Source organism: Panthera onca, chromosome X (assembly GCF_046562875.1).
Source record: "Panthera onca isolate mPanOnc1 chromosome X, mPanOnc1 haplotype 2, whole genome shotgun sequence".
Classification (NCBI taxonomy): Eukaryota; Metazoa; Chordata; class Mammalia; order Carnivora; family Felidae; genus Panthera; species Panthera onca.
The window spans coordinates 115,234,208-115,247,781 of record NC_138357.1 but is presented as its reverse complement, the minus strand read 5'-3'; the positions used below and the strand labels follow the sequence as shown (position 1 = coordinate 115,247,781).

The window sequence follows — 13,574 nt, the reverse complement described above, 5'->3', positions numbered from 1 at the left end:
CCTGATTTCAGCTCAGGTCATGATCTCACGGTTCCAGAGTTCGAGCCCCACATCAGGTTCTGCGCTGACAGCGTGAAGCCTGCTTGGGATTCTCTCTCCCTGCCCCTCCCTGGCTCACACCTACTGTCTCTCAAAAATAAAAAAAATTAATATTAAAAAGCAAATTTCACTGGAGAAAGGTACTAGGTTTTTCTAATCTTCTTTTATGAGCTTTCAGCAACAAAGCTGAATGGAAAACGTTACTATAATTTTTTCTTTTATCTAAGGAGAAACGACAACCGTGCGCTTCTGAAGGGAATGAAACTCCACAAAGCTGCCAAAGCAGTAGCCTGACTGCTAAACTGATTTGAAAAAATATATACCCCCACCCAAGAGCATACAGTAAGTGGTAGTAGAGTGACTTTTCTTCCCACTCCTGGGATGTATAAATACTATTTACCTGTAGAAGCATGCACCTTTGTTTTGGGGAACTTAGGTGACACAGGAACAACATAAGGTAAAGGTTCCTGAGAAGGCCGTTTGGGGCTTTTCTTTTCTGTTATGTCTTCTTTTACTGTTTTTAAAAAAAAGGTGTCTGTTATAGCTAATTAACATTCCTCAAGCATTGTCAGATCATCAGCATATAACACTTTTGTTTCCAAATCATCTGCCTACTATAACTTCATCAATAATTTATCAATTACTTGATTGTTTATGAATAATGTGTGTTCATTTCATCCTGTTATATATTTCATTGACATCATATTCAAGAGCTAAAAGCATTATGTCTAGGCATCATTTATTCTAGGGTCATCACATCTCTCTAAATACCTCAGGAAGCAGTGAGAAAATCAATTATACCGTGTCAAAAGGCCTGGGAAAATTATTCTCATCAACAAGAAAAGTTAAGAATTCAGAAAAGGAGAAGACAGGGTACAATGGACATCCCATTTTACACGCAACAATCGTGGCCTAGAGCTACCCTTACTATATACTCTACAGCTTATTATTAAGCCAAATGCATTTCTACCTAAAGGACTACTCTTTAAGGCATGATCCTGAAAGTAATGACATATCAAATTATCAATTACTCTCTAAAAATCAATCAATATCTTGATTTAACCCTCAACTAAAAGGAAAAATTAAGTATAATAGAAATCTAAAAAGTCTGATAATAGAACTTGAGTGAGAAGAAATATTACAATAAGAAAGTACCAAAGTCAAACTTTATCTGGTTCAAGAGGGCTGGGGGTCAGGGCATGCTTCTTAAGATCACCTGATAAGCAACCTTTAGCCATCTGGTTACTGACTGATTACTGAAGAGTCTAAGAGAGCTCTTACCACTTGATTTTATTTTTAATCATGAACTACAAAATTACACAAAACATATTTCAGTAAATGACAAATATTTCTACAAATAGGACATTTAAATTCTTATAAAGAATTTAATTGACTCTCTTTTGACTCTTTTCATATCCATTATTAAATGGACACAGAAAAGTCAAATACTAACATTTAGTTTTCTATAGATGTTTGTTTACCTCAGATTCTTAGCAAGATCAGAAAAACTTTACTCATCTTTTACTTTTAATATTCTAATGCTTTATGAAAAATTTATGAAGTTGGTATATGGATTACTATCTAAGGCTGATAAAATATAAAAATGAGTCTTAATTTCTGCTTCTGGATATCGTAGAAATAACCTCAGGCATGAAATTGTTCCTTCAGAGATAACCAGAAAAAAGCAGGTAATTCACAAAGTAATTTAAAAGGCATCATCACGAGGCACTTCCAGGATGACTGATTAAGGATCTCCAAAAATCCATTTCTTCATAAAAATAATGAAGACATTGGCAAAATTACCTTTTCCAAAAACTCTGGACATTAAGTAAAGGCTTACAACAATCATAAAAGCATTTGTTCAAGAAAAAAATGGCTAAATGTCAGAACAGTAAATTCTGTGCCATTTTAGCTTCCCTAACATCATCTCCTTCACTCAGTTTTGCAGCAGCTTTGTAAACCAACAGGTTCACAACTACCGGAGCTATGAAAACCAGCAGCCTAGTAGTCACTGGAGGCAGCACAATGGGTTTGGAGCTCCCACAAGGCCCTATCCCCAGAGAACTGTCACTATTTGACCAATCTTGAAGCTCAACGAAAAGCTCTGATCTCAGGGCTTGTTTTATTTGACCTAAATCAGAGCCTACTCTGTGTGAACAGCCCTATCTCCAAGACATCGCTCAAAAAAACAAAACAAAACAAAGCACCCCCAAAGGAGCAATTATTTAACAATGCAGATGCCCGAGCCAGCATTACCAGCTGGGGCTCAACAAGAAGTTGACCAAAAAGCTTAAAAAACCAAACCAAACCAAACCAAAACAAAAACCCTGGAGAATAAAATGTCCATTAGGAGACTTTGAAAAACATGGAGATATTCCTGGGAATCTAGAAGGCCATATGCATGTGCAAGGCTGTATCCATGTCCAGGAAAGACCTAAGAAGGTCTTGATCTTTCATTTCTTGCTAACCTTGAGGCTCTGCACAAAGCAGACTTATAAACTGCTTCCTGGAATGTTCAAGGTAAATTCTAGCACATACACAGAACTACGTGGCAAAGGATGGGGAAAAGACCAGTTGCAGGCATTTATGGAAATCCCTGTCCAATCATTTGCTGAAAACTAAGCTAAGTGAGCAGACTTCAGTGACCACATATAACAAATGAGCGCAGGAAGTCATTAAGTTAGTCCAGGAAAGTCACTATACAAACAGCACCAGCAACAACAAACCCTAGGGAAGGGGAGAAAAGCTGATTTTCAGAGTTATTGCTTTACCCTATTTTTAAATGCCCAGTTTTCAACTAAAAAATTAGGAGACATGCAGAGAAACAGAAAAGTATGGCCCATACAAAGAGGGGAAAATATGGCAGTAGAAACTGTCTCTGAGGAAGCCCAGATACTGGACTTAGTAGACAAGGACTTTAAATCAGCGATTCTATTTATGTTCAAAGAACTAAAAATACTACTACTACTACTACTACTACTACTAATAATAATAATAATATCTAAAGAACTAAAGGACAATATGAGAACAAATATCTCACCAAATAGGGACAATCAATATAAAAATTACAAAAAAGAAGGATATTGAAATTTAGGACTTGAAAAGTAGTATAGATGAAATGAAAAATTCACTAGATGGGCTCAACAGCAGCTTTGAACTAACACAAGAAAGAACCAGCAAATTTAAAGAAATGTCAAATGAAATTATACAGTCTAAGGAACAGAAAGAAAAATGAATGAGGAAAAATGAACAGACCCCAGAGACCTATGGGATACCATCAAGGACACCAAAACACACATAATGAGAGAGTTTCAGAAGGAGAGGTGACAGAGAGAAGAGGACAGAAAGAACATTTGAAAAAATAATGGCTGTTTCCCAAATTTGATGAAAAACATTGACCCAAATATCCAAAAACCTCAACAACCTCCAATCAGGAAAAATTCCAAGATATCCACACGTAAAAAAAACAGTCAAACTAATCAAAAGCAAAAAACAAAGAGAATCTTGAAATCAGCAAGAGAAAAGCAAGTCTTCATGTAAAAGAGATCCCTGATAAGATTAAGTTCCTTTTCATCAGGAAGTACAGAGGCTACCAGGAAGTGGGATGACATTCAAATTGACAAAAAGACAGTCAACTAAGAATTCGACATCCAGCAAAACTAACCTTTAAAAAATGAAGGAGAAATAAGAAATTCCTCACGTTTTTAAACAGCTCACAAGTGAGAAGATTCCTCACTCAAACAGCTTACCCTACAAGAAGTGAAATGACATTCGACAGCAACTCAAATCCACATAAAAAAACAAAGAGTACCAGTAAATTTATTTGTGTTTATAACTCTTTTCTTCTCCTTCTGCCTTTAAAAAAACAACTAGGGGCACCTGGCTAGCTCAGAAAGTACAGCATGCAACTCTTGATCGCAGGGTCATGAGTTCAAGCCCCACATTGGGCAGAGAGCTTACTTTAAAAAATAAAAAACATGGTAATAAAAAAAAATGAAAAAACAACAATTAAAAAATTGTATTTGGGGGCTTATAATGTATAAAATATAATTTGGCAATAAAAGAACAAAGAAGGGGGCAGGAAATAGAGCTGTAGTGGAGCAAAGTTTTTGCATAATATTAAAATTAAGTTGGTATTAATCCAAACTAGACTGTTTTAAATTAAGATGTTAATTGTGATCCCCAAGGCAACTACTAAGAAGATAACTCCTGGACAGAAAAGAAAAAAAAAAAAAAAGAACTCAATAAATTTAGTAAAAGGAACAAGGGAATTAAGATGGTATACAAGAAACCATCTATTTCAAACAAATAATAAAAAGAAAGTAATGGAAGAAAAGACCAAAAGAAACCTAAGACATACAGAAAACAAGTAAGAAAATTGTAGATGTAAATCCTACCTTATGAATGAATGAATAAAAAATAAATAAATCCTACCTTATTAGTAATTATATTAACTGTGCATAAGAAAATACTCCAGTAAAAAAAAAAATCAGATTAGCAGAATGGATTAAAAAAAATGTTCCAATTACATACTTAAATACAAAAGACACACTTTAAATTCAAATACACAAATAAGTTCATAGAAAAAGACTGAGAAAAAATACACCATACAAACAGTACTTAAAACTGGAGTGGCTATACTAATATCAGACAAAATACACTTTAAGAAAATCCTAAGAAATTCATACATACAAAAACTCCAATGAGAACAAATAAATTCAGCAAGACCACAGAATACAAGATTAATAATAAAAAAATCAATTGTATCTCTATACACTTGCAATGAACAATCCCAAAATTAAGGAAATAATTCCACTTACAATAATGTTAAGAATAAAATGTTTCAGGATGAATTTATCAAAAGAAGTGCCAGATGTCCTTTCTGAAAACTACAAAATACTGTTGAAATAAATTAAGTGAGACCTAAATAAATAGACATCCCATGTTCATGAACTAGGAGACTCAGTATTATTACAGGGCAATAATCCCTAAAATGATCTACAGATTCAACACACTCTCTATTAAAATTCCAGCTGGCTTCTTTGCAGAAATTGACAAGCTGATCTTAAAATTCATAAGGAAACCCAGACTTGCCCAAACGATTTTGAAAAAGGAGAACAAAGTTGGAAAACTCATACTTCCCAATCTCAAAACTTACTACAAAAAGCTATGGTAACCAAGATAGTGTGGTACTGCAATGAGGATTGACATACAGATCAATAAAATACAAAGTCCAGAAATAAATCCATACATTTTGACAAGGGTGCAAAGACAAGTCAATAGGGAAAGAGTAGTCTTTTAACAAATGGTGCTGGGACAACTAGATACCCAAATGTGAAAGCATGAAATTGGACCCCCTACCTCACTATACATAGAAAAATTAATGCAAAATAGATCAATAATCTAAATACACAGCTAAATCTATAAAATTCTTAGGAGAAAATATAGAGGTAAATCTTTGTGAACTTTTACTAAGGAGTATTTTCTTAGGTATGACACCAAAAATACAAGAAACAAAAGAAAAAATAGATAAAATGGACTTCGCTGAAATTACAAAGTTTTGTGCTTCAAAGGACACCATAAAGAAAGTGAAAGGACAATCTACAGAGTGGAAGAAAATATATGCAAAGCGTATTTCTGATAGGAACTTATATCCAGAATATATAAAGACTCTTTATATATAACAACTACAATATGATATATACCAGGAACAAATATATTTTATTTCTGTGCAATAAAAAACCAAGGAACCCAATTAAAAATAGACAAAGGATTTAAACAGACATTTCTCCAAAGATCACAAATCGCCAGTAAGCACATGAAAAGATGCAAACAACCTCAGCCATTAGGGAAACGCAAATCAAACCGTGGGATACTTTTCAGGTTTTGATTCTCAAGTTCATTATGAATATAAGAATTTATTTTCTTGTTTCGAATGAACAAAAACAACTATATATTATATATGTCTAGTTTATTGTGGCTACTTTGAGGAGGACACAAGGAAAACCTGAATGACACAAGATTCTCAAGTTAATTATAAAATGTAATAGAAATATAGAAGCACAGTATAAAATTTTACATTTTCTCTCACCTGGTACACTTTTATCAAGCTCTGTAGGACTCTGAGTATTACCTCTGTAAGAGCTAAAGGGCTGGCTACTCAAAAGGTTATCACACTGCAGGCTGTGGCACAAGGTCTCAAGAAAGCGAAGGGCAAATGATGCACTATTCACTGGAGGGAGCTGGACAGAATGAGTCTCCCCATCAAAGGAGGCTATGGGGGGGGGGGGGGGGGAAGAGATGTCAGTTACATCATAGAAAGATGAAAACTACAACAACGAAAAAAAGCCATCAATTTAGGGAATGTATTATAAATGTAATTTGTGGTTTTTGTAATTTATAAAAGAATAATCTTAAATTATAAAGTTCCTCTCATTAAAACATAAGAGCCTGTATTGGTAAAAGCATTCTCATTTAAAAATATTCATAAGGCAAACAACAACAGCAGCAGCAGCAGCAGCAACGCAATGATCTATAATAACACTTCCTGCTATTCCAAGCATTCTGTGGGTATAAATATAGTATCTGATCAGACAATCATGAAAGCCAGCTGTATCTTATCTCCTAAGCCTTCTTGAATCACATTTTCATTTAGAGCCTCTTATAGATCAGTCTGTTTTCTAAAAACATTAAAATATATTATCAACCAAGTTATTTTGTCTATAGTGAACTTAATATAGCATATAAAAAAAACCTTTACCTCAATTTACAGTATGACTCTGACATTACTTGTCTATTTTGAACATAAAGTTAAACTTTTCAAACCAGAGTTAAAAGTCTATAGACATATAATTATATAAATATTCTATTATATCAATATAAGCATGCCAATATTATAAATAGCTCATAGACTATAAGTATTATAAAATAATCTGTATATTATAAAATCTTTGCCTTCTCAAAACCTAAAATCAAATCTGGAAGAAAAGCTGAATAAAGGATTAGATGAGCATACCAGTTATCACTTCTCCTCCACGATGATCTGGCTTAAGAAATCCAAAAACAGTCTTGCTTTGAAAGGCACAATCCACACAGGCCTGCACAGTCCTCCGGAGCACCACATTCACTGGGCCTGGACCAAAGTGGTCAGGCAGTTGCTGGATTTTCTTCTGATCCAGGTGAGGACCAGAGTTTCCATGTTTGTTTACATAGACACAGACTTGAGGAAACAGGTGTATACAAAAATAACAAACAGACTGGTTAAAAGCAACATAAACACTACATAATTACTATATCCCACTAACCACACTTCAAAGAGAACCCAAATATAGTTAGTATCAATGACCATTTCTGCTACCTAAAAATACATATGTAAACGTCTTTTCACATTTGTATAAAGATATTCAATCTAGAAAGAAATAATCCAAATGCTTATTCAATTTTCTAGAATTCTGCCTAAACTTATAATAAAAACTATCCAAGTTTAGTAGCATCATAAAACAATTCTTTACACATTTCCACCTCACATAAAATGGTATGAAGATAAATATTTTCACCTTTTAACTGTACACACAGTATAAGAATTTTCTTTCAAAATTGGTCACAACTCCTTCTTAGACTGGTTATTTTAAATCACCAACAACGCACCTTCGTTATATTTTCTAAAGTAACCCAAATACTTTAAGATACATGCCACACAGTAAGTTCTAATGACCTAGAGCAATTTTTTTCATTAACTTAAGGAAAATAAAAATGGTCTTTATATATATGCCAAGGTTCACTGAAGAAAATCCAAAATTAAATGCTTTCCTTAGTATAATAAAAGCTTATGATTTATATTTTTTAAATGTTTATTTATTTATTTTGAGAGAGAAACAGAGTCCGAGTGGAGGTGGGGCAGAGGGGGAGAGACAGAATCCCAAGCAGACTCCGTTCTGTCTGCACAAAGCCCAACACAGGGCTTGATCTCACAGCCTGTGAGATCATGACCTGGGCCAAAATCAAGAGTCGGAGGCTTAACCTACTGAGCCACCCAGGCGCTCCAAGCATATGAATGAGAAACAAATCATCTATAATCATGCAAATGTCACGTTTCCATAACAGTTCTTCACTGGGAATCAATAAATCTAAATCAACATACAATGCAACAATATGAGGTTGTATTATTATCAAACATAAAATATACTGTCCCCCTAAATCAAGAAGCACATTATTTTCATTCATCATTTAATTTATACTGCCCAATTTTATATATAGTCTATATTCAGTACAATAAAAACCCATTAATCTCACTTTCACTATTTTGAAATATATGATAATTCAACTTTGTGGCAACAGCCAGAGGAAGGATGGACTCTTATCACAGAAATGAAACAGCTATTAAAAACTTAACCCATGGTGGGGCACCTCAGTGGCTCAGTTGGTTAAGCGTCCTGACTTCAGCTCAGGTCATGATCTCATGGTTGGTGCGTTCGAGCCCATGTCGGGCTCTCTGCTGTCACTCAGAGCCTGGAGCCTACTTCGGATTCTGTGTCTCCCTCCCTCCCTCTCTCTCTGCCCCTCCCCCACCCGTGCGCACACGCGCACTCCCTCTCTCTCAAAAATAAATAAACATTAAAAAATCTTAAGCCATGGACAAAACCCTACTGAACACAAGTGAAGCTAAACAAAGATTTCAATGTTTTATCTCCTTTGCATTATACTCATTTAGTCTTTCCTGCTAATGGCCTAAAAATCGGAAATAATAAACTGAGTATGTTACAATAATCTTGAGGTGATCTTTTCTACTTCAAAAAGTAATCTCTTTTTAGTGAGGAAAGTAAAATTGGGAGAAAAATCAACAGAACAGAAAAGTATAAGGGAGATAAAGATCTAGGAGAAAAAGCAATAGTACATGCTTTTAAAAAAAGGAAGGGAACAAGAAAATGTACAAGAGATGACAAATAAACGGGGGATTGTTCAATCTAGGTCTGTGTCATTTCATACTCTTCACATAACAGAGAATAATTTAAAGTCATCATGCCCCTTGACAGGCAAGGATCTGTCAAGATTTTAAAAGGCATTTTAAAAAGATTTGAGGTAGCTTTAAAATTACATACAAGACAAAAAGACATCGTGAAATAAGGGAAAACAAAAACAGATCTGACAACGATGTAAATTTTGTAAATCTTACTAAGATGGATAAAATACTTCAAGAGTACTGAATTTTCAACTGATTTGTGTATTTAAACAGTTTTTCCTTAACATCAAAATGAATAAGCAGAATTTAAAAATACTTTAATATGAAAAATGCTTCAAAAATGTGATTATCAGCATCTTGTTCTCCTCTTATTTTAGTCCTCAGACTTCAAAGACACTAAAATAACACAGAGTAAAAGATTAGTAATTTTATACTCTCTAAAAAATACTAATTTACCTGTAGACATCACTATTTTAGATGTTCCAGGAGTGGCATCCCTATTATAAGCACGACGATCTCTGATCAGGGAATTTATAGAAGCTGAAGATGTAGAACACAAAACAGGAAAATATTTTTCCTGTAAAAAAAAAAAGAGCACAAGTATACATTACACATTTTTAAAAATTCCTAAATACGGAGGTCAAAAAATTATCAGCCTCACTGGTTCACAAATGATCAGCTGTCTGAAGTCCTTGGGGTTGGAAACCCCTGTGTGTGTCACAAGCTACAGTCCTTTCCAAACTGTGCTCTCAGAAGGGCCCATGAACTGGTCAGGTAGGAGAGGAAGAGACCAACAGGCTGGAATTCCCAGGGTTATCCCTCCTCCAACTGGTCAAGCCTTAGCCAAAATAGTTCACTCTATAAAACTTGTTTTATTTTCTGAGGTTCCCTGTACAACAATTTTTTTCACACCGCTAAAGAAAAGCCTGTAAATCTAATCCAGCAATACATCCAATGGGGTAGGGGACCTCAACAAAGCAGAGGACAGAGTTTGTCTTTACAAAGCAGTCACTTATCTGGTTTTTACTGTATCTAGCCTGCATTTCTCCATATTATATGTGATAATTTTGAAAAAATTATAAGTGGCTTGCTAAAGTCCATATAAAATTATGTCTATTATATTTGGTAAAAACCAAACGCCTTCTGGACATTGTTAAATATCACTCGCATTTTGTTTATTTTGTATCAACTCTTGGAGTTTTCTTGGAGCTACCTTCAAACATGGCTCTCCAATGTCAGAGGAGTGCTTATACCTAGAAAAGGTAATAATAGAGGACATTTTTATTTTTTTATGTTTATTTTTGAGAGACAGAGAGAGACAGAGCACAGGTGGGGGAGGGGCAGAGAGAGAAGGAGACACAGAATCTGAAGCAGGCTCCAGGCTCCGAGCTGTCAGCACGGAGCCCAGCATGCTGCTCCAACTCAGGAACCAAGAGATCTGACCTGAGCTGAAGTCAGATGCTTAACCAACTGAGCCATCCAGGTGCCCCTAATAGAGGATATTTTAAAAGCAGGGATAAAGGAGGATAAAATAGGATAACATTCAATATTGTTGGATTTTCCTTATTTGTTTAAATTAATGACTGTCATTGGGGTTCTCTGTATTCCAGTAAATCATATTATTTTTAAGTACTGAACTATAATTACTGTGTTGATATATTATTGTTCTTACAGTATTTTAAAAATCTGAAATCTGAATCCTATGTCTTAAGACATACCAAGATATAGTATGCTTGCATTAGCTATTTATATTGAATAAAGGTACATTTATTTGAAAAATGTGCTTCTATACCACTAGAATCCTTAAAGAGGGGGTATGTGTGGAGAGTGGACAAAGTAAAGAATAATTCATACTCTAGTTCAAAGGCTTCCTAAATAATTAAACTATAGCATGACAGTACTGAAACAGAGATATAGGTAACCACATGAGAATCTTCATCTTTTCATGATGAAATAATAAAGACAGAGAAGAAATTCTTCCTCTGAGGGCCATCTGGGTGGCTCAGTCAGTTAAGTGTGGACACTCTTGACTTCGGCTCAGGTAATGATCTCATGGTTCGTTAGATTGAGTCCTGTGTCAGGCTCTGTGCTGACAGTGCAGAGGCTGCTTGGGATTGTCTCTCTCCCTCTCCCCTGCCCAGGTGATAGCACTCCCTCCCTCTCTCTATCTCAAAATAAATAAGCTTAAAAAAATTTTTTTAATAAAATTCTTCCTTTGAAACAAAAAATAGATTATCAAAAAAAATTATAAAATCTATCAATCTATCCCTCACCCGACCCCACCATCTTATAAACAGTATTTTCAAAAACACCTTTTCAAAATTGTCAAATTAGAACTAAAATTATTTGAAAATAAAGGCATAAAGAGAAACTTCATGTAGTTTTATCTTCATCATTATACCAACTAATCACAAAGACTTTTTTCAGCAGCTGGAAAATACACATTAAAAATATGCATCAATGACACCCTTGATAATTTTAATTTTTAAAAAGCATTTAAAATAAAATATTATTTCCGGGGTGCCTGGCTGACAGTCATGTGACTCTCGATCTTGGGGTCCTGAGTTTGTGCCCTGTGTTGGGTGTGGAACCTACTTAATTAAAAAAAAATGATTTCCCTTTAAATATCGTAACTTTCCTTAATTTTATGCAATTAAAAAAAATTTTTTTTTAATGTTTATTTATTTTTGAGAGAGAGAGAGAGACAGAGTGTGAGTGGGGGAGGGGCAGAGAGAGAGGGAGACACAGAATCGGAAGCAGGCTCCAGGCTCCGAGCTGTCAGCACAGAGCCAGACGAGGGGCTCGAACTCACAAACTATGAGATCAATGACCTGAGCTGAAGTCAGATGCTTAACCGACTGAGCCACCCAGGCGCCCCTGTGCAATTTATTTTGAATTTTAAAAATTTAATCTGCTAATGATTTACATTAGAATAACCTGCTTATTTGATTTTTTTCAATGTTGATGATTTTATATTTGAAATATATTCACATTTATTGACTTTTAATTTTTATTTAAAAATTCTGAATGCTTTCTGAAATAAAAATACCAGTATTATTTTAAGCATTTTATTTTAAAGTTTTTATTTTTTTTTTTAATTTTTTTTTTTAACGTTTATTATTTTTGAGACAGAGAGAGACAGAGCATGAATGGGGGAGGGTCAGAGAGAGGGAGACACAGAATCTGAAACAGGCTCCAGGCTCTGAGCTGTCAGCACAGAGCCTGACGCGGGACTTGAACTCATGGACCACGAGATCATGACCTGAGCTGAAGTCGGCCGCTTAACCGACTGAGCCACCCAGGCGCCCCAAAGTTTTTATTTATTTTGAGAGAGAGAGAGAGAGAGAGAGAGGCAGGCAGAGAGAGAGGGAGAGAGAATCCCAAGCAGGCTCCACACTGTAAGCAAGAGCTTGATGCAAGTCTCGAACTCACAAACCATGAGATCATGACCTGAGTGGAAATTAAGAGTCAGACACTCAACTGACTTGAGCTACCCAGACACCCCAATTTAAGAATTTTAAAATCAAAATGGTATTGTCATTTTGCTCCATACTGCAAACAAACATTAGATAAAACAAAACAAATGTTATATACATATATATACATACATACATATATATATATATACACACATACATATATATATATATATATATGTGTGTATATATATATATATTCAGATGGCTAAACTCAGAAATGTTTAAGTAATAACTGCTATTTTAGTTCTAATCCATCTAGGAAGATTCTATGTTTTTATATTAAAAGTGTATCACTTGTAGACCAGATACATTTGGGTCTTTTTAAAATCCATTTTTATAATCTGTCTTTTAAATGGAAAGTTTACTCCACTTTTTTTTTAAGTTTATTTGTGAGAGAGAGAGAGAGAGAGAAAGAGCAAGTGCACATGTGTTGGGGCAGGGGCACAGAGAGCCTCCAGCAGACTCTGCACTGACAGTGTAGCAAACTCAGGAAACAGAGATCATGACCTGAGCCAAATCAAGAATAGGATGCTTAGCCAAGTGAGCCACCCAGGTCCCCCGAGTCCACTAACTTTTAAAATAATTATTAATATGTTTGGGTCTTAGTATACCCTTTATTATTTCTTTTCTATTTGTCTCCTTTGTGTTTTATTCCTCTATCCCTCTTTTTTTTTTTTTTTTTAGTTACTTGAATATTCCTTAGAATTTCATTTTAGTTCTCCTATTGGCTTTTTAGCTATACTTCTCTGCATTTGTATTTTTACAATATGCCCTGGGGATTATAATGTATAATATACATAGTTAACATTGTACTACTTAACATAAAATGTTGAAACCTTGCAATGATATAAATCTGTATTCTCTACTCAAAGCCTTTATACTAAGTATTACATGTATTACCTCATGTTATGTATTGATGTTATATAATGATGTATTCTATCATGCTATATGTATTACATTACCCCGTAAGACCATATTATGATTATTGCTTTAGTCACATTATTATAAAGAAATTAAGAGGGGGGGCGCCTGGGTGGCTCAGATGGTTAAGCATCCGACTTTGGCTCAGGTCATGATCTCACCATTCATGAGTTTGA

The 13,574-nt window shown here is 34.7% G+C and overlaps 1 protein-coding gene across 3 annotated transcripts in view; it reads right to left on the bottom strand.

The window, feature by feature from the left end:
• SCML2 (Scm polycomb group protein like 2) overlaps window positions 1–13,574 on the bottom strand; it is a 103,208-nt gene that overhangs the window by 7,043 nt on the left and 82,591 nt on the right. For all 3 annotated transcript variants that reach the window (XM_081793861.1, XM_081793862.1, XM_081793863.1), the window contains 4 exons: window positions 9,455–9,575; window positions 7,055–7,258; window positions 6,131–6,313; window positions 440–553 (listed from right to left, as the gene is read on the bottom strand). In XM_081793861.1, the coding sequence (XP_081649987.1) occupies window positions 440–553; window positions 6,131–6,313; window positions 7,055–7,258; window positions 9,455–9,575 (622 nt within the window). The remainder of the gene's footprint in view (window positions 1–439; window positions 554–6,130; window positions 6,314–7,054; window positions 7,259–9,454; window positions 9,576–13,574) is intronic.